The 26,001-nt window shown below is 41.7% G+C and overlaps 1 protein-coding gene across 1 annotated transcript in view; it reads right to left on the bottom strand.

The window, feature by feature from the left end:
* SCARA5 (scavenger receptor class A member 5) overlaps positions 1 to 26,001 on the bottom strand; it is a 1,132,578-nt gene that overhangs the window by 557,961 nt on the left and 548,616 nt on the right. The window contains exon 4 of the mRNA XM_078649946.1: positions 18,097 to 18,177. Coding sequence (XP_078506072.1) covers positions 18,097 to 18,177 — 81 coding nt within the window. The remainder of the gene's footprint in view (positions 1 to 18,096; positions 18,178 to 26,001) is intronic.

Below are 26,001 nucleotides of genomic sequence, written 5' to 3'. Positions count from 1 at the left end.
AAAACTGTCCCTGAACCCTAAAAATACCCCTTTACCCAAAAACTGAAAACTGACCCTGAACCCTAAAAATACCCCTTTACCCAAAAACTGAAAAGTGACCCTGAACCCTAAAAATACCCCTTTGCCCCAGAAACTGAAAACTGACCCTGAACCCTAAAAATACCCCTTTACCCCAGAAACTGAAAACTGACCCTGAACCCTAAAAATACCCCTTTACCCAAAAACTGAAAACTGACCCTGAACCCTAAAAATACCCCTTTACCCAAAAACCCAAACATATAACATTTTAAAAATAATTATATACTTACCAATACTTACGTTGTAATGGTATGCGTTGTAAAGGTATCTGCATTGTAAAAACATGCTTTGTAAATGTATGCGTTGTAAAAGTTTTTGCGTTGTAAAAGTTTCGTTGTAATGGTAGTGCATAGTAAAAGTTGCGTTGTAAACGTTGCATACCCACTCCAGTGGGTGCAACATGTGGGAAAGTGTTGGATAGCGTAGGGGTTAAAATTACTGTTCCAACTTCAGAGAGTGCAATAGTAGGGAAAGTAAATACTTCACAAATAGATATAAATAACATAAATAGTAATACCAATTACAAATAATTAAAATATTTTACAAGTGTATAAAATATATTAAATATTTATTTATAAATACAAAATAAAATTATTTAATTATAAAAATTGCCTACTCATACTAATTAATTACTTATTAACAATAAATTAATTTACAATTTAAAAATTAATCAATTAATTTTAATTAAAAATTATATTTTAATTTATTTCCTATTAATAATTAATTAACAATTAATTCAAAATAAATACCAATAAATTAAATGACATATTTAATTAATCAGAATTAAATTACTTCCCACCCTATTCCCCTATAAACCAACAACCCGCTACAGAAAATAAATTAATGAAATTAATATATTTATCAAGTAATCAATTAAAATTATTTACCAATTATATTTTAATTAATTACCAATTATTATTTAAGTAACAATTAATTCTAAATAATTAACAATGAATTAATTAAAATATTTAATTAATTATAATTAAATTACTTCCCACCCTATTCCCCTATAAACCCACCACCCGCTACAGAAAATAAATTACCAAAATTTAAATATTTATCAATTAATCAATTTTAATTAATTACCAATTATATTTTAATATATTACCAATTAATAATTATTTAACAATTAATTCTAAATAAATATCAATACATAAATTAACATATTTAATTAATTATAATTAAATTACTTCCCACCCTATTCCCCTATAAACCCACAACCCGCTACAGAAAATAAATTACCAAAATTAAAATATTTATCAATTAATCAATTTTAATTAATTACCAATTATATTTTAATTAATTACCTATTAATAATTATTTAACAATTAATTCTAAATAAATATCAATACATAAATTAACAATTATAATTAAATTACTTCCCACCCTATTCCCCTATAAACCCACAACCCGCTACAGAATAATATTACACAAAAAAATAAAAATATTATTAACTTACCTTAAATTCGATATTTTTGTTGTCTATATTATGTCTAGTCGATATTATGTCCATTCTATATTTTTGATTCGATATTATGTCCATTCTATTCAATATACATTTTTTCTAGTTGATATTTTTGTTGTCTATATTATGTCTAGTCGATATTTTGTCCATTCTATATTTTTTACTCGATATTCTGTCCAGTCGAAATAAAAAACTCGATATTATGACTGCACACCTGCAAAAACAACAATTGATGGACAGAATACAGAACAATGTCATACATTCACCCCAGTACAGAGATCTGGGCCTAAATCCATCTTTTTTTTGCTCACCATGCCATTCCAGTTTGAACCCAGCCATATGCAAATCAGTCTTGACCCTGTACCCAATGAGAACAATCCAGCCTGAATGCTTGTTTCCGGTCCAGGGAGGACCTGGCTTGGCAGTTCGGCCTGGACTGTTCCCACAAGGAAACAGGGTAAAGACTTATTTGCATATGGTTGGGTCCAAACTGGGGTGGTGTGGTGAGCAAAAGAATGATGGATTAAACCCAGATCTTTGTGACTGGGGATGAATGTTTGCATTGTCCAGCATTCCGTCCATCAATTGTTTCTTTTGCTTGTGTGCACCCACAGTTGGCTGCCTGGAAGCAACTGCAGTTCGCACCTCTGCCGGAGGGGAAACAATTCTCCAAATTGGAAGCACACCAGCTTCCGGTATCACAGTCTTTTGCCTATGGAGCGATGGCGATCCCACACTCATGAAGGTGTCGCTGGGTGCCGGAGGACCTAATCTGGATGGACGAGAAAACATAACCGTTTCCTTCCGCTTTAGGTGGTCCTGACAATCTAATCAAAGTGTCACCAGTGGGGTAACGTGTATCGTTGACTGGTGTAGTTTGAGTGGCTGATGGGTTGGGTCACGAGGAGTAGTTAAAACCTGTGATTTCTTGACCATTACAACTGTACGGGGTATGCGATATTAGGAATGACGTGTTTTATGCTAATATGTTAGCGGGAAAGTGGAATACCTCTGAACAGCCTGCATATGTGTTTCTGTCGCATTTGATGTGGGAAGAATTGCTTGGATTGGAAACACCTCGGGAAGTATATACATGGATTTATTTTGCTTATGAGGCTGAGGGGATAACGGGGCAAGTGAATACCTATGACTAGTATATATTTGTTCATGCTGTTCTGCTGCTAACGAAAGAGTTTGATAACTGCATATAACTGTAAATATATCCAATTTGTATGTCATTTTGATTTCATTGTTTGTGTAATACAAAGACCAGTTTCTTTATACAGACGGTGTGGAATCTTTTTGTAGCATACACAGTGTGTTTTGGTGGTGGGGGTTGTGCCAATGCTTTAGACTTTGACCCTGAGGAGAAGTTTGACTGCTCTGTGCCAAGCTACCCAAGGGTCAGCCTACTGATGGTTTCTCAGCACTGGTGACAGTAATGGACATATTTTACAAAGAGTTGACTAGGTGTAGTTGCTGTCCTACTATTCATCTTGTGATAACTCAAGGAGGGTTATTAGCAATTTGTGGGTAGGCACAAACACATTAGTAAGACTCCCAACACGTAGCAACATGAAGGGGCCTATTAGATGATGATGGGGAAAGGCACAGGTCATCTTTTGCATACTGTCCAGCAAATGCAGAGGAGGAAGGAGAGTAGAGCTGGCCCTCGGTGGTCACTGGTCCCCAGCGCAGAGAATCAGAATAAGGTTAAAATGTCCCAGGCACCAAGAGAGAGTGGTCCAGCCCCTGATCCGTGGGGGGCACAGCTAGGGCAAGCAGCAATATGTCCCCACTACCCTACTTCTGCTGCATCTCGGGTTAGGGACCCCAATACCTTGGAGAGCCTACTAGAGAAGACAGTTAACATAATGGGCCCAAAAGTGCACCTGTCCTCTCATGCTGCATCCTCCACACTGGTCCCCATTCAGAGACCAGCAGTGCCATATCGAGGCAGCCTCATGTTCATGACTGCAAGGCTCTCTGGGGTGATATTCACCTGACAGCCGCAGCGTGGGACAGGTCGCAGCCTACCCCACTTCCATTGATGATTTAAGGGGATCACCTGAGGCTGTCCACCATGAGCCTAACACTGCTCCTCTCTATGTCTGAGGTCAAGGCCCTCTTCAGTGTATTCCAGGGTTCCTGCATCCCCCGAAAATTTGGCAAGCTGATAAGCCAATTTCTGCAGATATTGCAGAATGAAGGAGGCTCGGAGCAGAGCTTTCCTAGAGAGTGACTGTATTAAGTAGGTTAAAAAACAGCCTATTGCAGCCAGCTCCCTATCTCAAGAGGAGCATGCTCTAATTACACACTTATAAGCCTGATTTCTGGATTCAACAGGAAACCATTAGTAATTGGCTGGAACAGTATTCTCAGTGGGGGTGGAGAGAGTAATAGATTACTCTGAAATTGCCACAGTGTTCCTGCACCTGGGTATATACCGGCTACAGGAACACCAGGCCCGTCCTTATGAGTATGCACCCACTAAAACCGCATTGAAGGCAGGGCGATGGGCTGCAGGCACTGGCACAGCCCAGCACCCACCCAACTCTTGCAACAGCACAGTGGGGATGGGGTTTTCAATGCTCCCCCCAAGCACAACACCCTGCCCTGAACCTTGACACCATCCCAACCACCTAACCCACCAATTACTGCCCCCAACCAGCTTTACCCCCTTGCACACAGGTATCACTTACTTACAGCAGGTGGTGAATCTGAGTGCTGATGCTCTTTAACTGGGGGATACATGTATATTTAGCGCAAGTAATTCCAGGTCTGCATAGATATTCTTCACTTTGGGAAGTTCAATTCATGATGCCGTGGGATTGGGTGAGACACCAGCTGAAATCAGTAATTTCAGCTGTGATATCTACCCTTCCAAACTCTGCGCATCTCATAATGGAGCCCTTTAAGAGCTTGGTGATTGAGAATTCCCATTTTTGGTGGGACAGCAACTCCGGTAACTAAATCCCGGTTGCCTAGAGGTGCTGAAAGAGACTCCTCTGGCCAGTAGCTCCACAAAAGTCAATAGTTAACTTTGCTTCACAAAGTGGCATATCAGTCATATGGTCCACAGTGATTGGATTGCAAACATGACTGGTGGATTTAGCACCTTGAAAGACCACCATGAACATGGTTATGTACATTCACTGATATTACACCTTCCATGCTTATGACGAGCTGAGCTTGTCATGAGGCACAGTGGAGTTGTGCTCATGACGAGCTGAGCTCGTCATAACTGCAGCGCCCGGCCCACGTGCGGATAATTCCCCGCCTGTGCAGGGGTTCTATTGAAGTGGCAGAGTCGTGACGAGCCCAGCTCGTCATGAGCAGAGCTCCAATGTGCAGCATGACGAGCTGGGCTCGTCACGAGCACCGCGCACGCACCCCTCCCCCCACGCGGGGGGGGGGGGAATTAGCCCCATGGCGAAGGGGTTAACAACGGTGTCCATAATGTTCTGAGTAAAACAGAGATCAGATACTTGGCCCTGACAATGGTATCTTTCCACCCCAAAGATTTAGTGGCATCAATTCCATCAGCAGTGACGGGGAACATCACTTACAACGCAACTTTTACCACGCAGTGCTTTTACATCGCAGCTTTTACAACGCAAATCATTACAACGCATTGCGCTGGGGGGCGCTCTAGGATAGGGAATATATTTCATTTACTATCCAACACCTTCCCTACTATCCACGGGGACTGGAGTTGGAATAGTAAATTAAATAATTCACTATCCAGCGCCCCAAAGCACTATGCGTTGTAATGGTATGCGTTGTAAAACTCGCATTGTAAAAGCATGCGATGTAAAAGCATGCGTTGTAATGTCGTACATCCGCAGTGACGCACACTGATAGAAATTTTGCTAGAGGATTTTGCATCAAATGTTTTGGCAGAGCAATACTGTAGCCCTGGCATCACACCTTGTTTACATTATTTGTATCTCATTTCCAGGCCATTTGTGACCAACGTGTAAGTAAACTGGGCATTTTCTGCATCTTATAAGAAAGCTGTGTATCTGCTACAGCTCCTAAGAAAGCTGTGCATCTGCTACAGCTCATAAGAAAGCTGTACATTTTCTACAGCTCATAAGAAGGCTGTGAATCTGCTACAGCTCATAAGAAAGCTGTGCATCTGCTACAGCTCATAAGAAAGCTGTGCATCTGCTACAGCTCTTAAGAAGGGGGTGCATCTGCTCTAGTTCATAAGAAGGCTGTGTATCTGCTACAGCTCATAAGAAAGCTGTGCATCTGCTACAGCTCATAAGAAAGCTGTGCATCTGCTACAGCTCTTAAGAAGGCGGTGCATCTGCTCTAGTTCATAAGAAGGCTGTGTATCTGCTACAGCTCATAAGAAAGCTGTACATCTGCTACATCTCTTAAGAAGGCGGTGCATCTGCTCTAGTTCATAAGAAAGTAGTGCATCTACTACAGTATCAGAGTATCATCTTCTGCCATGTGTATCCCTTTGGTGTCTTTATACAAAGGTCTGTAAAAACTCCATAGGAGAGGGTTAACATCTGATGCTCACTGCTAGGACAAGAACCCTTGTCGCTCAGCATTGTGGTATCACACTTTGCTTATTGTTGCAAAATAAACTCGCTCACAGTTCAAGTAAGCATGTAAGTGGATTCTTCTTGAACATCAGCAAACAAAGATAGAAATTGGGGCACAATACATGTATTTTAGAAGCTCTCCAACAAGTTTTTCAATTAGCAGATGTGATGGTCCAGTCCCATCCATACTACTAACACAGCATGTAAATATGATACTAAAAAAATTGCTAAAGGACTGCGACAGGTTCAAAACCAACAGGCAGGCTAGTCTTGGGTACATTTGGGTGGGTCAATGTGTCACCTAACTTTGGCTACAACTTGAAAAAAGTCTGACTTTTAAAATACTGCACTCAATGGGCCTTCTGAAGACCAATCATCACATTGACTATGAGGTAGAGACCCATCCAAAGCCAATGGTTTGAGCCCATCACTTTCACTGGGATATTCATCAGGGCTGGGCCTTGGAAACACAAGCCCAGAGGGTAGAAACAACTGAACCGGAGGGCTTAGTAGCAACTCGGTGGTCACAAGTTGTGTCCACTCAATTCTAAAAGGGCCTCTGGAATCTAACCATCTGTAAAGTGAGACTGTAATTCCACTCAGAACTTTTAGAGAAACTTCACTTTGCCCCTGCAATCCATCCGCAATGACTTCAGACCTTTAGAAAACTGCAGCAGCTACCAAGCAATGCCTGGGTAATTACATTTAAGAGTGATATTTGAGAATGTCAACTTTTTTTGGTGTTGAGAAGCAGTGGCAGGCTCACCGGAACATTTACCCGTCTCTAGGCATGGACTAAGGTTCTCTCACAGTCTGGGCAACAGCATCTTAAATGAGAAGCCAGTGGTTCTGTGCTAATGGGATATCAAGTAAACATGGCTGTCCAGTGTGGGTCACGCGGGCTGCAACTGTATCAGATATTCAGAATAACCACTGAGTTTGTAAGCGATTCCTAGTTGATACATTTTATATAAGTGTAGAAAAAGCGTATTTCCTCAAAATTTGGTATGCCTCCAGCCGTGGCAGGCCAATGTTTGACATTCATGATCTTAGGCAAGTGTGCCCAGCAGAGTTCTGACCTATGCCAGATTTTCTGGATAATAACAGATTTTATAATCCAGAAACTTTGGTCTGGATCTGGTCCTACAGCAGACATCTCTGATGTAAGCAGATCAGTTTCAAATCACAGTTCCCTCTTCGCACCACTGCAATAATTGACTGTGATGTGATTTCCGGGACAAGGGTATGATCGCACACAGACAAGTGATTGAAAAATAAAATATCCCATTGAGACTAATGGTGGAAAGCTGTAAAAGCAGAGAAAATAATATGACTAATGTAGCTGAACTGATGTGTAAAACCAAACCACAGGGTCTTTAAACAATCTCCCTTTCTGTTTATCTTGGTTTTTGCGCTTTTCTTGTTTTTGGTCCACTGGGGACTCACAAAAAGTACAGAGTGTTCTGCAACAAGCCTTCTCCAGGAGAAGCACAGGTGGCACACAGGGCTGGGGTTTGACAGGCCTGGTGTTAGAGGTGCAAGATGGATTCTTGCTCGAAGATGGATGCCTCCCGGGCGTGATTTTTAGAAATGCTACGCTTACAGCTTCCCACAAAAACCATCTGTGTAGGTAAAGCCTGCTCCTCAATCATATGATGCTCTCGACGCTGGAATAAACCCTGGCTTCAGCTGCTATGATTCCCCTGGCCAACAGTGTTAGCATAGTAAGATTAACCGCAGGAGGCATTCAAATATTGTCATGGCGTTGTCTGACCAATGCGAGCAAAAGTATAAAGTTCACATTGAGTATCTTGACTCCTCTTGGTGATGTCAGGAGCTGGATTTTTTTAGGGTTTATTTAACATGCAGCCATCAAACAGGCGTTTTATTTGCACTATAAACAGAGGGGGTTTATGGCCTGCCCCCTGCCCACATATTTCTCTCACCACCTGATGCTATTGGATGTCAGAGTGTATCTTTCCGCCTCTAGTTCAATTTTTGCATTGAACTGAATTACAGGCTTGTTTACAATATAGTCCTCTCTTCTGGTCCTTTTATCCACTTGTGCCTGCTCCTTCTGTCTTCCTCCCATCGTCCCTCTTTCGTTTGTGGCTTGGCTCACTACAGTGTACCACATGAGCCTCCTGGAGCTTTACGTGCGGTGCAAACAGAGAAGACTGGTGATGATAGCGCTGGCCCCTGGCACAGATGGTGAGAGCAGTATGAAAAGCAAAACTAAAAAGTCACATTGAGGCTGCTGTTAATCAACAGGCTTGAGCCCAAACTATCATGGCCACCCAACTCTCCTGATAACCCTGCCGCGCCAGCGCACTCGCACTGCCCCAGTAGGTGGGCTTCCATGGCTACTCTAGGAGCATACCCCCTTCTCTGCATACAACTGCACAGAATGTTATGTGTGAGAATTTTGTATTCAGAAATATTGTCTTCCATAAATATCGTGGCCTAAATACTATTTGCAAGAATATTGTTCCATTGGGTGTAGATTTTATATTGTACTAAGTGTCCGCCACAAAAACACTACTGCCATTTGAGGCAATATTTATGTAGGCAATATGTGGTGCTAGTTGTTGTTTCAAATGATATTTTGACAATGATATTCTAGAACCACACTGTGGAGGCCATTTTGCTCTGCCTTGGGCATCTGCTTAGGCGCGTAGGTTCAGTTTTCCACATGGTGCCTGAGAGTTCTCTTGCATAGCAACACTTCACGGTTTCCATCATACCAGTGAGTGCCGCGCGGTCAGTGCCTGCTATGATCATGACCCCGTTGCAATGGCTCACCTGTACTTGTTGCTTGCTTCAAGTGCTGTCATAGCCTCGCTTTTCCTAAAGCAAGGCAGCGGTAAAGTAAGGCGGCGGTAAAGCAAGGCGGTGGTAAAGCAAGGCGGCGGTAAAGCAAGGTTACACCTTTTTCAACATGAGCGCAGCACCTGTGGTCGCTGAAATGTTCTTCTGTAGCAGGTGCCAACAGACACTTTGCTTGCAACAGCCTGAATGTTTGCTCTGCCACTATTTCCTTCAAAGCCCCATGTCAAAGTTCAGAGTAAGCCCAAAAATAATTAGGCAAAATTATGTGAATGGTTTGAAATGGTATTCTCCAGCGTTCCGTGTTAAACTGGCTCCAGAGGGCACATCTCTTGGAAAAAACTTACAAGACATTGGAAGGAGAGTGGTTTGAGTATGTGTCCCTGCAAAAGACATGTTCTGCTACTTTTTTGAGTAACTTCCATAATTACTTACAATTATGTGAATGGCTTGAAATCTGATTTGACTGTATTTCTTATTAAACTTTCATGTGAGGGCATAGCTCTTGTAGAAACACAGTCACTTGAGATGTATTTATTTATTTCGCTGTATTTGTAGACCACAAACACTCATCCCCAAAGGGACATCAAGGCGCTAATACTTCCCTACATGCAGATAGCAAGAATACTGAGGAAGGAGCAGGTTAGTACATAAGGTCTATAAATCTGAGAAAAGCCATGTTTTCAGTAGTCCTCTGTAAGGGGGATATCGGCAGTAGAGAGGTTTGAGTAAAATACTGAAGTGATAACAGTCATATTATTAGTTAATACTTGTTTTGTTTTATATATATTTTTCCACATAAAGGAGGATGCTTAACCAGTCCCTGCGAGGATCTGGTTTAGTATCACTCACCTTTTTTCCAGAAGACACATTTTAGTAGTATTAAAACATCTTTATATATTATCACAGACAAGGTCTCTGTTGAAAGCAAGCTGTTTTTATATAGGGGCTAATTTGAGTCATTTTCTTCCTTCCTCTCTCTCCCACAGGTTACTACCACAACTTGCATAACAACATTAATAGTGCCCCTGAAACCAGTGAAGTATCCTCATTGTTACGTACCTTGACCAATGTGAGGGGGAGCCCTAAGATTAGGTATGCCCCCTTCTGGGTGGATGATAGCTATTGTCCTAATAAAGGAAGATTTCCTCCATACTAAAACTAATGACGAATAGAACATGCACACAGAAGACTTTATTTAGAGTTTGGGGGATTGGATACGCCATCACAAATGTGGAGGATGTACCTTCTGCTGTATTACAAGTGCATTATAGTTTATTACACTTGTAATATGGAGGACATGATATCCGTCACATTTTGACAGAGTATCTCATCTTTCAATCTCTTATGTCCTAAGCACCTTTTAGGTGTACAGTATTTGTCACTGTCACACATTTGCATTTCCTCAGATGTCTGAAACAGGTGCCACTAGCATATTATAAATGGTAGTTGTAGAAAATGATGACCTTCATGTGGTTTCCCCCAAATGTATACTCTATCTGTTTTGCTGGAACTAAAACTCTGTGTACTTTATCTGTGCTAAACAGGATTCAAGTGCCTATGCCCCCCAGCCCTTACTTTCAAAATCAGTGACTTGGCTTACCTGTAATTGGCATATTTCACTTTACTGTAAGGTCATAGAACATGGTGCAGAAAATACACCAGTGGCATGGGAAGTTACATGTCACTGGTGGACTGTAGCAATATGTGCCATCCACTACAGAGACTGGGAAAAATTGTTTTAGGCCTACTCTGTGTAGCCCTACCATAGCAGTCTTAACCTGCTGTTCAAACCTGTCATAATAATCATTTTTTTTAGTGGTGGGAAGCCCTGTGTTTAAATATTATTAAGCCACCTAGATACACCTTGTTGACCACAAGGTAAAGTGCCTGATATTTAAAAGTGGAACTTGTGCAAATTAACATTGGCATGTTCCTCCAGTGACTAGGCTTCAAACGTTTATTTCACTGGCAAGGCTGTGGTTAGATCTTAGAGATTGTCAACGTGCAGGTTGTAAATTTTAATCTGTATCTTTTGCTAGGAACCAGTTACAAAAGTAATTCAAAGACTATTTTTAATATTTACTTATAATACAATGTAATGCTAAATATTTAGGAAAAGTGGCTCAAGAAAGTAACCCTTTATCTGCACGAACCTCAAGTAGGCTAATTAGCATTATCATACTGACAGCTAGTCTGCTATTGATTGTCATTAATGAGGTGTTAAAACTTTTTCAAGAGCAGAGGTTTTTTCTTCCTCTTGCTGGAATAACAATTAGGACCTCTGAACTTCATTAACTTGTAGAGGTCCTACCATATCACAAGTAAATGTAAGGTGAGTGTGGGGAATGCAACCCTTTGTTACCCCAGGCAGGCTGGCTACAAACCCTATGGAAGGGTAGCACCCCAAGAACCAGTTTTGAGTGATCACAGAAGAAGGGGCATCTCATTTCACTGGGCACTTGGTTTTGCTGCTGTTGGACAAACAGGAACTGCTGTAAATGTGGGTAGAAATGCTCCTGGAAACTTTTACCCCAATGGTTAAGGAGGACCCAAGAGATACTCCCACCCAATAGTTAGTGCCAAATGTGGCACCCCAAGACACCCTCCTCAGAACTCTATCTGGACCTGAGAAAGATCAGAGGAAGGCTAAAACCTCCTTTCTGTAAGCACAGAGAAGCTTTGAAGGATTGGACCTGCAACCTCCTGTACCTGGGCAAAGAAGTGGACTCCAAAGATCAGTGGGCAGATCGACTGTGTGGCATCAGGGACACAACAGGCAAAGAACTGCTTTTTCCTGATTGACCAGTTACCCAGTCACAACTCAATCTGCACAGGACCCTGTACAAGTCTTTTGCTGAACCAAGCCCTGAAGTCTTACGAGCCCCACTGAAGCCTGGGGAGCCTTAGGTGAAGAGCTGAGCGAAAAGAGGCTTACCACTGCAAAATTCTCTGAATTACAAAAATTCTGACTTACAGCTGCTGGGGAACAGAGACCAACAACCACAGCTGATCTGACAAAGTCACATCTTTGCTGGGCTGAAGAAATAGAATTGTCCTACTTGGAGTTTCTCCACAGCAGCAAAGCCTTTTCATCGAGCCCTCAACGAGAAGGTATACAACCACCTGGAGCCCTCTTTGGACGTAGCCTGTCCCCATGTCCCACTGGAGAAATCCGAGCTTCATACCAGAGGATAAGCCCCAGGGTAGAAACCTTGATCGGTGAAGTAGATAGATTCTTTATTGTATTATTACTAAAAAATCATTTACAAATTCAGTGCATATGTCATAAAACGTACATCTGATTATTATTTTTTTAAGAGTTTTTTATAGCGCAAACTTGACCCGAATCAGGTATCAGAGCGCTTTACATTGCAGCAGTTATGTCACATGAGGACACACTTTCATGTTTGTTAGGAACAGGGAGATTAAGTGATTTGCCCAGAATCACAGGAGGTTTAGCGTCATTACCGACACTTGAACCCAGTTCCCCAGGTCTGAGGTCGAGCGCCCTAGCCATTAGGCAAACTTCTCTCCCCTATTATTATTATTGGTCGGGTGAAAGCGCAGTAAGTATCATAGGATGGAAATGGGAATGGAATTTGACTTTCCCGCTCTATGTTTTTTGTTCCAAAATCTGCAAATCAGAGAGACCTTGCTCAGCGCCCATCAGACTTTGGTAAGACATTCCCTTATACAGCCTGCTGCTGGATTCCTCTGAGAGATTCTGACTTTCATTTGACAGACAAACTCCAAAGATAAAATCCTTGAACAGGCAGTCCACTTGATGAATCTGACCTTGAGACCTATTGAGGTCAGCTTCAAAGTACACCTAGTTCATATTCCACCTTGACCATAGACTGTACTTGGCGCTTAGCTCTTTTTGTTCCTATTTTCAATCAAAACTTTAAAAAATCTTATCTTTAGTTCCTCTCACTAGATATTTGTCATTTTGTTAATAACATTTGGGGACTTTGGATTTTTACTGTTTGTTGTTTTGACTTTATTACTGCTTTGGTACTGCATAAATACTTTAAACATTGCCTTAGTCTAAGCAGGTCCGCTCTCTACCATAGCTACCTGGGCAACCACCTCACGTTAATTGAATAATTTGTGGGGTTCACCCTGAAGGGATAGTGTTTATATTACTTGAGGTGGGAGTCTTACCACCCCAAATAATAATCTATTTTCTTGCAGTAATAATTAACCCTGGGCGTAGTTCGCGAAGTAGCGCTACGCGAAGCTACGCGAAGTGCACTTCGCACTACGCGAACTTCACGTAGCACTACGCGAGCTGCGTAGTAGCATGTTCGCACTGTGCAAGATGTGTTTTCAATGATTGCACAGTGCGGACAAGCATCCGGCACTGTGCAAGCATTGAAAACGGCCTCTTGCACAGTGCGAGCTGTAGTTTTCTGCTGCTCGAGTAGATTATTACTCGAGCGGCAGCTTTCTCAATGCGAACAGGTAGTTTCTCATTGAGAGCGGTCGCGAGCATGCGCAACCACTCACAATGAGAAACCTGACCTCCTCGCGTTGAGAATCTCGCCGGGATGTCATTTTGCTTGCTCGCGGTCGCGAACATGATGTTCAGGACCGCGAACAAGCAAAAAATTACCGCTGCACTACGCTACGCTGCACTACGCATGTTCGCACTGTGCTACGTGCAGCTCGCGTAGTGCGAAGTTGCGAAAACTTTGCAAACTCCACGAGCGTAGCGTAGTGCTTCGCCCAGGGTTAGTAATAATGACAAGGAAGAAAATTTCCTTTTAAGAATCAGGTGGAAGAGCAAAAGACTCTCCAACATTACACAAACTCTAAGCCCTCCGAGGTGTTTAAATGTTAGTGCTATCCTGCCAAGGCAGTCTAATATAAGGCACATGAAGATTCCCAGAATATACCCTATCGGCGTATTTTTGGTCATCATGCATTGGAATGGACAGGGATTCCACTGAGAAAAACAGGAGTATTTCAACAAGGGGCTCCCTTCATCCCAAGTCATGACACTGTGGGGAGGTCCCCAAAGCCTATACATGGGAGGCATCAGTCTTTGACCCTTGCAGGATCGCTCAGGGTCTCCCTCAAAAGTAAGGGGCCACCAGATCTGCAACGTAGAGTTCTGGTTGAATTGCCACTCTGGTGTTCCACACTTCTTGCTCTGCTGAGCATCAGCCCACTCACTGAGTTAACACTACATACAGTATTTTTTTTTCAGACTCCGGCTCACGCTCCTGGTTTGTGCCAGCAATACCCAGAGATGAAAACTGGGAGCAAGCATCTGATGTGTGTCACTACCTCCTTGCGCCCCAGTCCCTGACCCTGAATTTGTTGCATATTTACAGAGCCACGAAACGTGGATTCTCAAACTCAGTGATTAAATTATGCACCTGCCCATTACCTTAGAGAGTCATATTGCATGGAATTACACTAACAGGTGATGAGTAGCTAGTCGACAATTAACCTTGCCACATGAACAGGAGGGCTGCCTAACCCTCCATCAAAATTATGAAAGGCCAGGCTGCAAGACCCTAACATAACTCTAAGTGAACAGCTGAAATTTAACTGTGGGCCTTTTAATTGAGAATTAGGACAGGAAATGGTGAAGAGCAAATGTTTAACCTGTCAGTTAGCAGACAGGTTTTTGTGATATGTGCTGGAGCAAAGGGGAAGAAAAGAAACCATTCTTTGAGCTCCACTTCCACATATTTAATGAAGCTGAGATGACATGGGGAAGGGTTTCACTCCAGAACCAACACAATTGATTTTTTCTTATTACCAATCAGCGCTTTCAAAAAACAGCAAACGTGTCCAATGACTATTGCAAGACACGTCCATTTTAATAAAACGTTTGTAGCCGCAGATTGGTTGGATTGAAAACTTATAAAATGGTATTAAAATTCCTATTTCCTTTAGATACTAGTTTCCACTGCTGTTTACTTTGCTGTTGTATACCTGGCCAAGAAGTATTGCAATGCTGCCACCTGTGCTGCTCTGAACTTGGTGGAGACCCAGAACTCAAATGATCTCCTTGCCAGGACTAAAGTAGCAGTCCTCAGTGACCTTAGGCTGTCTCCCTGGGCACTGGATGGGGGTGCTGTGTGCCCAGCGTAAGTTCATTCAAGATATAATTACACTCTTTATCAATGTTCTTTGACAGATGTTTTTATTTTTTCTTTCTTGCCAGGACTTCAAAGAACATATCCAAGCAGATCCCCCAAAATGGATGGAAGGAGAGAGGCAGAACTGCATGCCAGGGAACATGCTGGAAGACATGCAGGTACCAGGACAACAAAGTAATGAGAGACGATAGACAAAGAAAGAATAGCATTCCTCTCAAAGGCTTGTTTATGTAACGATGAAGAGGGAAACCATGGGACCTTTTCAAGTGACAGAGAAACATCTGATGTTTTCAATGTGGTCACATTTGGGCAAATCATGCCTCCTGAAGGTGTTTAGAAGAGATGAGAAAGGAATGTTCATATTGTACACCTGTAGCAGTTTTCTACAAATAGCTCTAAAATCTGACTTAAGTTGAAACATTGTTTAATTGTTAAAGGAGAAGATTTACCCTGAAACATGTTCATCCAAATGACACAGGAATAATTGGTTTAAAAATCTGCATAGACTAATCAGCACCTTACTACAAAGCACATAGTGTGAAAGTATTTATGGTTAGATACACTATTTAATGCTATTCTTCGGCAAGGTCCCTCCCACAAGGCAGGTATAAGGTTTTTAAGCCTCCCCAATCTCAATGAGTGCAAATAGCCTCTCCTGATCCTGTTCTTTGGTAAGACCACTATTTTATTATTTTAAAGATCTTGGATGTAACATTACCAATCATTCTAATTTCTGAACTTCTTGGATGGTCACATTTGGTCATGAAAGGAAATTCCTGGTCTTGACCTGTCTGTCAGTTTTGAGAGATATCACACATCAAATGACAACGTGTGTCGAGTGAATTATGCTTAACTGGTCCCTCACATCTTTAATTAATCTGTTATTTGCAGGCTTGGGCAAATGTGTTCTTATTGAGGTTTAATGTTCTTAACCAAAATTCCTATAATGTAATTTAATTGCCCCATTCACTTACAAAGAAAATTATTTTCTCAATATATTGGAGAGAAACTGTAGAAATTAAACTGTAATTTAAAGAGTTAGAGCGAGAACATGCATAATCTAAATAGGCTAAGATTCTTGAATTGGCATGATAACCATCATTTGAAGAAATGGCATTTTCTCTGAAAGAAATACAGCGCGCAGAAAAGCATCACAAAAGTTGCTGAACATTCTGGTTTGTTCACATAACTCGGTTGCTCTTTGGAATGAGGTGAAATATTATCTTTTGCTAAAGTAATCCAAATAAATGATTCTTTGTCAGGAATATTAACAGTATTTGGGGTGGTTTTCACAATGAGAATATCCCAGCTGTTGAAGGTTTCCACCCTTTCCTTACAGGAACTCAATAATTTTCAAGCAGCATCATTAAACCCATGGGATCTAGATTGCATTCCTGCCTGTAAAAACACCATTTCTAAAAAAACAACACATCATTTGTTCTGAAGGACACAAGTGATTTCCCCCTTTTTTCTTCTTCCATTCCATAAAATCTGAAAGAAATGGCTGTAACCAAATCTCTTTAGGAACCTTTTCAAGTGGAATTTTATTCTGGCCTAGCGCCAGAACGTATAATCAATTTTTTTGTTGATGTACTCTGTTTGGTGGTTGATGGTGGTGGTGGTGGTGTCAATGCTTCATTTGATAAGACCTCTGAGCGGCATTTGACACCAACTGCTATTAGATCCTCCCACAGAAACTGACTAAGTTTCATATACTGATATGCATTGAAATAGATTGAGTTTTTGTTACAGAATAAAATCCAAGGTGTTTAACTGGGTACACAGACTTTCTCACTTAAGCCCGTCACTTGGAAAGTACCTCCGATATGGTTATTCTCTCCTTGTTGTTCTTATATTTGCCCACTCCAGCTTGCCTGCTGCATGGTGTGGGTTTATCTTTCTTACCAAAATTCAGAGGATACTCAGATTTTGATGCTCATACATGAGTGATACTGACTCCTCAACAAGCAGCCTCTCTCTGGAGTTCATTCAGTGATGGTACATTCAAACTGGTTAAAACTGAATCTGTTTACCACCGTTATCCTGCTGATTGCCCTCAAGCTATGACAGAATGAAATTTTGGGGTCCTGAGAGATTCAGATTGAATTAATCCCTCCCCCCGCCCCCAGATTGCCACTACTCTCTTAGAATTTGTTTTCAGAATTCTTCGTTTCTCACACATCGCTGAGGTGAGTCTCTCGTTAACAGACAATGCTGCCAAGTGTGCCCCACTGGAAAAAAGGCTCATCCGTTGTTCTTCATCAAAGGCACAAATTTGCTTTACTTCATACAAAAAGTGCAAAGTGACAAGTTCTTCTATTCAACTATTGTTTAATATATCCAAGGTGAAAAGTGCAATTTGCACTGGCAGGAATTTGAGAGTCCAACCAATCACACTCTGAAACCGGCTTACGGCCAAGAAGAAATCAAAGGAAAGCATCTCTCTCTTTGGAAGAAAACAAGGACGGGCTATTTGACAGACGGTCTATTCCGAGCTACACGTGTCTCCCTATTGAGCTCCTGACTTTTTATGTAGTTCCAGAAAACCTTTAAGAGTAACGCCACTAGACAGAAGACAGACAGACAGACAGACAGATAGACAGATAGATGGATAGATAGATAGACAAACAAAACATAGAAGAGAACAGACAGACAAACCTTGCCACATAGTATATCACTCACCTATTTATGACACATGTACCTTAGTAAATTAGCAGTTTTACCTAGGAACGTTAATTGAAGGCATCCTTGCATCGAGGCTTCAAAAGTACTTTTAAATTATCAACATTGAATGGCATAGGAACTTAAATATTTAAAGATATGCGTTTGCTAGCCAGAAAGGCCATGGCAATATAGTAAAGAGTTCATTAGTCACAATGGGTTGCATTGATTCGTTTACACGTGTTAACCCTAAATAGTTCGGTATTTTTTCGGTGATTTTGTTATCCAGCCTCCATTATATCTTTGTTTAAACATGAGAGTTTAATAACATTTGATCAAAGTCTAAAAAACTAAAGAACACAAAAGTAGTAAGTTCATGCATTACCCGCCATCCCAGGCAAGCCGGGAACTCCAGGTTCACCTTCCATCCCTTCATGTCCTTGGTCGCCCTTTGGTCCAGGAGGACCTGAAAAGAAATAGAAACAAGGTATATCATCAACAATCAATCAACAGTCTGATCAATCAATGTTTATTTCAGCTTAGCCTAGAAACCCGTGTTCAAATAGAACACCCAAAACTAATATAAAAGCCTTGGATGGGTATGCTGATCCTCACACCCGGGCAAGAATGTGAAACATTGGTTGCCTAATGAGGGCATTTCAATATAAATCTTGACAAAACTGCAGGTAGCTACACAATAGCTCCATGTTAATGCTTTCTTACCAAATGTTTAACAACAAAGGATACATCATGAACATGTATGTATCACTAGGGCATAAGGGCAAGGAGAATGAAACCTTGCATGAACTGAACAATATTATTGTTAACCTTAGGGATGACAAAATGCACCAAACAATCTGCTGATAGAGGATGGCAATATCAATATCCAACATCCAACAGGTTGGTGGGAGAGTTGGTTCTAAAAAAAAGGTGAAGGATTAGGCGACCTGGAACCAATCATCCCCGATGGAAGGAAACTAAAGGAGGAAGACGTTTTACAACTTTTTGTTATGTAGATCATGCCATTTCTGAATGGCCACACAAAGTCGCAGAATCTGGCAAACTGTACTTTTAGACAGGGGTGCAAGGAAGGTCTGATAGGCTATGTGCGTATAAAGGTTTAGGCAATGCACAGAGTGACCGACAAACATAAACCCTAAAATTGAAAGCAAGCATGATACTCTGACTGGGGACATATTAACAGAAGGTATGAAGGTGCATCCTGTATATAGGGAGAACCCATTCTACTCAATGGCCCTTGGAAAAAGCTATAACGCAAGATCAGCAAGGTAGTCTCAAGAAAAGTAAGAGAATGACTATCCTGATCTCAGGAATTTAATAGCAAATGACATGACAATGGTCACAGATTGCGACCTGGACAACGAATTAACAACTCTTGCTCTTTTCAATATCATGATGGGAAAAAACACATTCTTCTGGATAATAATCAACTCTCAAAAGAAAAGGTAGTAAAGAGGAGCAATAGACTTAATTGGCATGATGCTGAAAGTTAATCATATAAGAAAGTATCATTAACAGCATTCAGGAAGTGTAGAAACTCACCTAGCTTCAGAAGCGTGATTTTTGAAATTAAGAATGTAATACAAGAAAAAAGCAACAATGCAAACAAGGGCCTGAGACTTAATATTGCATGCTGCAAAATAAAAAAAAGACAAGTTGTTTTGAAACATGATTTTACTCGCCCATTATAGGCATGATCAAAAGATTGTTTATCATATTGGGGCATTTAAAAAATCTGTATAATCAAAATATTGATTCAGTGTGGCATATGCCGGTGAGCATAGATACAGGTGATGTCGAAAGCTTGGACATCCTCCACCCTGAGGTGACAAGAGCCATAAGCCAGCCAAAAGCTAAAAAAAGTCCTACATAGCTCCTGAAGACCCTCTCTAGGATGCAGAATATTGGGCAGGTATTTTGGTCAAGGTCTATAATGAAGCACTCCAGGCAAATCATTTCCAGCAGTCCAGCTGATGTGCTATATTGGTCCCTCTGATCCTGCAAACTATAGACTCATCGCCGTTTTAGATAGAGTGGAAAAAATACTGGAGCGGGTATTCCTGAACCATTTCCAGGACTGAGTAGATGAACATCAAATATTAACTTTCAGGCAGATTTTAGTAAGGGGATAGGTGCTACAGAGCAGGTAATCCTTTTACATCTAATATATGGTGAATATGTTGCAATCAAGAAATGCCCACTAAACCTCATCTTTATCGATTTAGGATCTGTCTTTGATTGGAATGGAGACCATAGCTCTACAGTGCACTCCAGCAACTGAGCTTTGATCTGCCTTTGGTGTCAGCTATTAGAGGCCTCCATCCCTACAACATGGAGAGGGTCGGATTTGACTCTAAAGGGGAATGCAGTCCTCTTTTCCTTGTACCCACTGGGGTATAGAAAGGCTGTGTTATGCACCCCTTCTCTTTGATTTGTTTATAAACAATGTTTCAACCTGCCCGGAGGAGCCTTGTCTAGAGACTCCAAAGATATTTGGTGTGAAGGTCCTGATTTTGTTGTATGCGGACTACACAGTGTTGCTTTCTTTGACTGAAACTTCCAGGCATGCTCTGATTCAGAAATTCTCTAAGGACAAAAGGCCTGTCCATTAACATGAAAAAAACATAGTGATGGTGATGAAATCGGGTCTACCAGTAAAGAGATAATTTCAAATAAATGGGGAGCCACTAGAAAAGGTAGACCATTTTGATAGGCCATGATATGCAATTTCAGCTTACTCTCAGCTGGCAGCACCACATAATGCTATAGTCAAGTTTAAGGCACGCTGCAATGCTGTACTCAGATACACCAGAAGAATAGGTAGCAACCAATAATCGCAATAGGCAGAAAGCGGTTGTAATGGAACTCAGTGGTGCCGAGATGTGTGCCCCCCACAAAGCCATGGGTGTTCAGGTAGCCTTCGAGTAATCGAAAACAACTTTTAACACGCTCTGTTAAAATTGGGTCCTGGGTGCTATATTTGCCTGAATAAAAAGCATCTGACAGCGGTATATTTACAATGGGAAACAGCGTTTATAACGCTGTCAATGCCACGTGGGTAGGTAACAACGCGGATGTTTCATCGTCCGCATTGTTACCACGCATGGCATTACATCGCAAGTCGTTTCTACGACTTGCGCTAGATGGCGCGCAACACCAAGGAATGTATTGGATTTTAAATCCAACACATTCCCTACTGTTGCTTTAACTGGAGTAGGAATAGTAATTTATACTATTCCTAAATCCAGCGCGCCATCTAGTGCATGTCGTAGAAATGACTTGCGATGTAAAGCCATGCGTGGTAACAACGCGGACGATGTAACGTCCGCGTTGTGACCTACTGCGTGGTAATGTATGTCGTAGTAACGTCATACATTCATTTACAATCTGCTATGGAAGTTTTATCATTAAAGCACATAAATGGCGATGTTTCGCTCGGAATAATGAATACGGTAAATTTAGACTTTAGTTACTGGTCTCCATCAGGATGGAAAGAGGAGGAAGGGGGCAACCTTCACCGAGTCATCCAAGAGACACAATCTTGCCATTCATCAAGAGACCTGGCCCGGTTCATTTGATTTTGAGCTCTCCCACCTCTGCCTCTGTAAGAAGCCTAATTCATTGGGGCAATACTGCCACATGCATTGATTATTTCTAGGCATCACTGCATTGACGCTTGATCTTTTAAAATTGTTGATTTCTGGACTAAGAGTCCTTGGTCCCTTATACGTGTTTACCAATCACGGATTCCTCTTTGAGTACTGACCTTGCACCACTGAAGGTTGCCCCCTTTCTCCTCTTTCCATCCTGATGAAGACCGGTAGTGAAGGTCTAAATTTACCTCATACATTATTGAGGTCAGAACTTTGACATACTTTTACAAGCCTGGGTTGAATATTAAGACCCTTATGAAAGGCGTGCATTGATTCATCAGCCAATTGTTCTAACATGGATATAGCTTGAATATCAGAAACAAATTTCAGACAGGCTTATCACTGTGGCATGCTAATGCTCCTGTGTTTACTGTTTTCTGTTTTTTTTTTATATGTTTCATATTTTTCTTCTCTTTCATGTCACTTCACACATGAGCACTTCTATGAGCATCCTTCCTGAACTATATGGAGAAACCGTTATAGTATTCAATGAATGTATGCATTACTGATTGACACAATATAAATTTAGTTTAGTTCACAGATCGTATGAGTTGGTTTATTTTCTCTATCTCTCATTAATCAATTTATGTTAATTAAGATATGTTAATAGTTACATTTTCTTCTTTTAATCCTTGCCACTAGGACCATTTTGCTGTTTGTATCGAACTGTACCCAGGTCCTTTGGCCATTTGGGTTCCCCCATTAGTTTGTAATAGCCAATGCAAAGATAGATATTATTAAGTTTAATAAAGCCTTCCCCATCTTAGCCTATGGAGCTAGCAGCACTACAATAGGGAAACCAACTTTGGCTGTTGTTCCTTACCATAGCATATAAACCATCTTTTATATTGTCCCTACTTTTTATAAACAATGCACCTTACACTTGGGACATCTGGCACAGGCCATAGCGGTGACTTATAAGTAATGAAAAGGTTGTTTTGGACTTCATAAGTATTTTATGGGAGGAGTTTTATATAGCACAAACTTGACCCGAAGGTATCAGGTATCAGAGACCTTTACATGAGCACTAGTTGTGTTAAACAAGGACTCATTCATTTTGTTAGACATGGGGAGAATAAGTGATGTACCCAGAATCACAGGATGGTGAGCCTTGTTACTGAGATTCAAACCCGGTTTCCTACATTTGAGGTTGACTGTCCTAGCCGTTAGGCCATATACTCTCCCAAATTTCCCAAATGCACTTTCAATTCTAAAGTCACTTTGGTCTCCACACCTACATGCCCTACCATATACTAGGGACTTGCAGGTAGGTAAAATGATACCAATTACTGTATACCTTTAGAAGACAGAGCACTGGCCCTGGTTAGCAAAGCCCAGGGCACCTTTAGAGTCAGTAACCACCAGCATCAGTCAAGAAATTGAGGTGAACAAAGCAAAAAGGATGACTTTCCTACAGGCCCTAGTTTGTTCTACCATCGAAACGTGCCTTACACTATGTTTATAGCTTGAAATAAATCATAGGTTGCAGAATAACCACCATTTCTCAATTCTACATTTCATCAGAAAGTGATTGAAAACTGGGCCAGCTTAAAGATATTTTCCATCAGCAAATAGGGCCTTTTTCCTGCTACCATCGTGGAAAAACTAATCGCTGTATGCGTAGCCTAAAAAAAGTTTGGTATTTTGAGCGATTCCCCAAAGAATACATGCAGACATACTTCTAAATGAAGACAATAGCATCTACAGGCAATCTCTCAAATGCCGGCGTGTTGAACAGCAAAGACTGTAAAAAGCAATATTGGCGGGCGACTGAAATTATGCTACAGCATAGAACCAAATTATGCAACCGAGATGACAACATTATGCAGCAAACTAAACAATTTATGCAATATAATGCAACGCAATTTGTAGTTTTAACAAACGCAGAGTTTACCCAATGCTTTTCAACGGTGACAGGGGTTTCCCTGAGCCACACTGCTTGCAGGTAAGTAGATTGGTTGTAGGGGCCAACTTTGGGGGTTAGGTGACGCACAGGGGGAGCCACAAAGCAGCACCAAACATACCCCACAAACAGCACAGGGGCGGCTGGGTGCAGGGTGCAAATTCGATATCCGTCACCCACTGCTTTTCAATGAGAATCTTTTTGATGGTAAAGAGGCTGCAGGCGTGACACCGGAGGTTGCAGGAGGAAGCCCAATGGCAGCAGAGGTAAGTTGGGATGTAGTGGGTTGTGGGGCACCGTCGGTTCGGCTCACTAAGGTCCCAGGGCTTTGGGTGCAGGGGTGCCTTTTGACGTCGGAGTCTCCTTACCAGAGCTCTTGGCAGTCAGGCAGCCTCTGGATTCACACTGCAGGCGCCGTCATGGAGGGCAGGAGAGGTCAGCCAATGCTGGACACAAGGTCAGGATCACTGGGGAGACGTCACTGCACAATTGCGCCACTTAGACTCTGGCAGTGGGCGTCAGGTGCAGAGTGGGCTGGCAGATACGCCTGGACCTGAAATCTTTGGAGTTGGTTTCTTCTGGACAGGTCAGCTTTCCTTTGGAGATTGGGGTCTTTATTAAAGGCAACAGTTCTCCCAAGGGTTTTGGAGGTTGCTGTTGCAAGACAGGTCGCAGGGTCGTCGAAGCTGGAGACAAGCTTGTAGGATTGGGGTTAAGGCAGTTGTTGTCTTCTGGCTTCTGCTGCAGGATGTCTTCTATCTTCTTAGGTAGTGATAGATCTGAGGGCCAGGTCTGCGGAACCAATCTAAATACAAAATTGAGGAGGCATTTTATGTGAGTAGCCGGCTGGGCCAATGGACACCTTACCTGGGGTGTCTACACTCTCTATTATGCCACCCTCCTGTTGGAGCGGGCATAGTCCTAGAACTGATTGGAGTGGTCACCCCTTCTTCAAGAAGACAGGGACTGAAATGTGTGCTTCACCCCGCTTCCCCCACCTTAGGGGTGGGGTTGGCATAGGTGGGCACACCTTTTCTTTTCAATTTTCCCGCTAGTTTTCCTGCTCAAAGTGGGGGTGTAAACCAGGGGCTGCCATCTTCTGCTAGCATCAGAGGCTGAGCGTCGCATTACAAAGGCGGCAGGCATTTGATGCTTCCCTTCTGAAGCACTCGCCCATCCTGGGGGAGGAGATTTGTAACCCCTGCCCAGGATGTGCATTGTTTCTGGTCCCAGAGAGGAGAGGCTCTCTACCTTGAGGTCCATAAACATGCCTTTGTGTGGCAGGCTGCAGAAAGCCAGTCAGTCCTCCCAAAGGGTTGGTAAGTTTTCAGGGGGCACCTCTGAGGTGCCCTCTGAGAACATATTTTAATCAATTTCACACTGGCATCAATGTGGATTTTTTACAAGGAGCTGTTTGGTACCACCTATATCTCATAGTAACATGTTGGGAGCAGCAGAAGTACCTTAGTAGTGAGGCGTGTGCTGCGCTAAAGTTGTTTATGAGCCCAAATGCCAATCTTAGTAATGTTAGCTGCATGAAGAATTTTTATTTGATTTGGATAATGATGTCTTCACCTCGGGCAAATAGAAGTGATCTGAGGGAATAACGCCATTGTCACACAAAATATATGTTTTATTATGTGACTGCATCTTTGTGCCCTTTGTTCCAAAGCACGATTGGCACATTTGACCAGGTCTTATCCTTTGGGGTCTTTGTGCCACTTGAGCATGGAAAGTGTTTCTTTTTAAGTTCTTTTCTAGTAAACTCCTTTCCAGCTTCACACTCATGTGCATAAAGGGGGTGAGTGTCACAGCAGGAAGCCCGGGTATTACCACTGCATGTGGCAAATGACTTGTAGGTAATGATCACGTTGTTAAAAGTATGTGCCATGGTTCTCGTCAGGACGACACTGCATCTTGTACTATCTATTGCCTCTGCAAGCGCTGCCAATGACAGTGCCAACACAACTAATAACCATCGCCCTCCAACAAGTGTGACAGGTCAGACTATCCAGTACCCCAAAGCCATGAGAATGGCATGTGCGGCCACTATTAGTAATTTTAATGTATGTCGACTTAATAAACAACTCTTTTTGTGTTCATGTTTAAAGTGGTCATGCTTAAAGTAGACAAAATGTGCCACCATGTGGCACACTGTCGTAAGTGGCGGAGTTGTTAATTAAGTGCTGGTGCCGAGCACCGGAAACCCCCGGCTTAAATTAAGCACTGCTTTTACGCCATAGCTACGGACATGAAACCAAAAGTTGTATTTCATATCAAGTCCATAAGCATGCCAAGGACACTAAGAAAAAATACAAAATTTGGTATCACAATCAAGTAATTTAGCAGTACTTTGGGAACACAATATATAAATACAGTTATGACATTAAAGGAGTGATTTACAAATATAAGCTAATGGCACATACTAATGCCCGATGTACAAATACCAGTTATGCCAGACATGTGAAATATGCATAGCTTTTGCATATTATGTGGCTTATAATTGGCTGTGTCTCCAAGTACAAAACCATTAGTTGGGCATGTTTGCAAAAAAATTCATATAAGGAACTGGCATGAGCTGAAAATGTTTGCAGTTCTCTCAAGACATTTTCTGGATTTTTACATAACATAACATCGACACAACTTTGTGAATTTTCTGAAATACACAAAATTGGTAAGATTTCCTCCGGGTCTAATTATTGCATTCCTATTT

This window comes from Lissotriton helveticus, chromosome 6, assembly GCF_964261635.1.
Source record: "Lissotriton helveticus chromosome 6, aLisHel1.1, whole genome shotgun sequence".
NCBI classification, from domain to species: Eukaryota; Metazoa; Chordata; class Amphibia; order Caudata; family Salamandridae; genus Lissotriton; species Lissotriton helveticus.
Note: the sequence above shows the minus strand (reverse complement) of the source record. Positions and strands in the feature narration are given on the sequence as shown.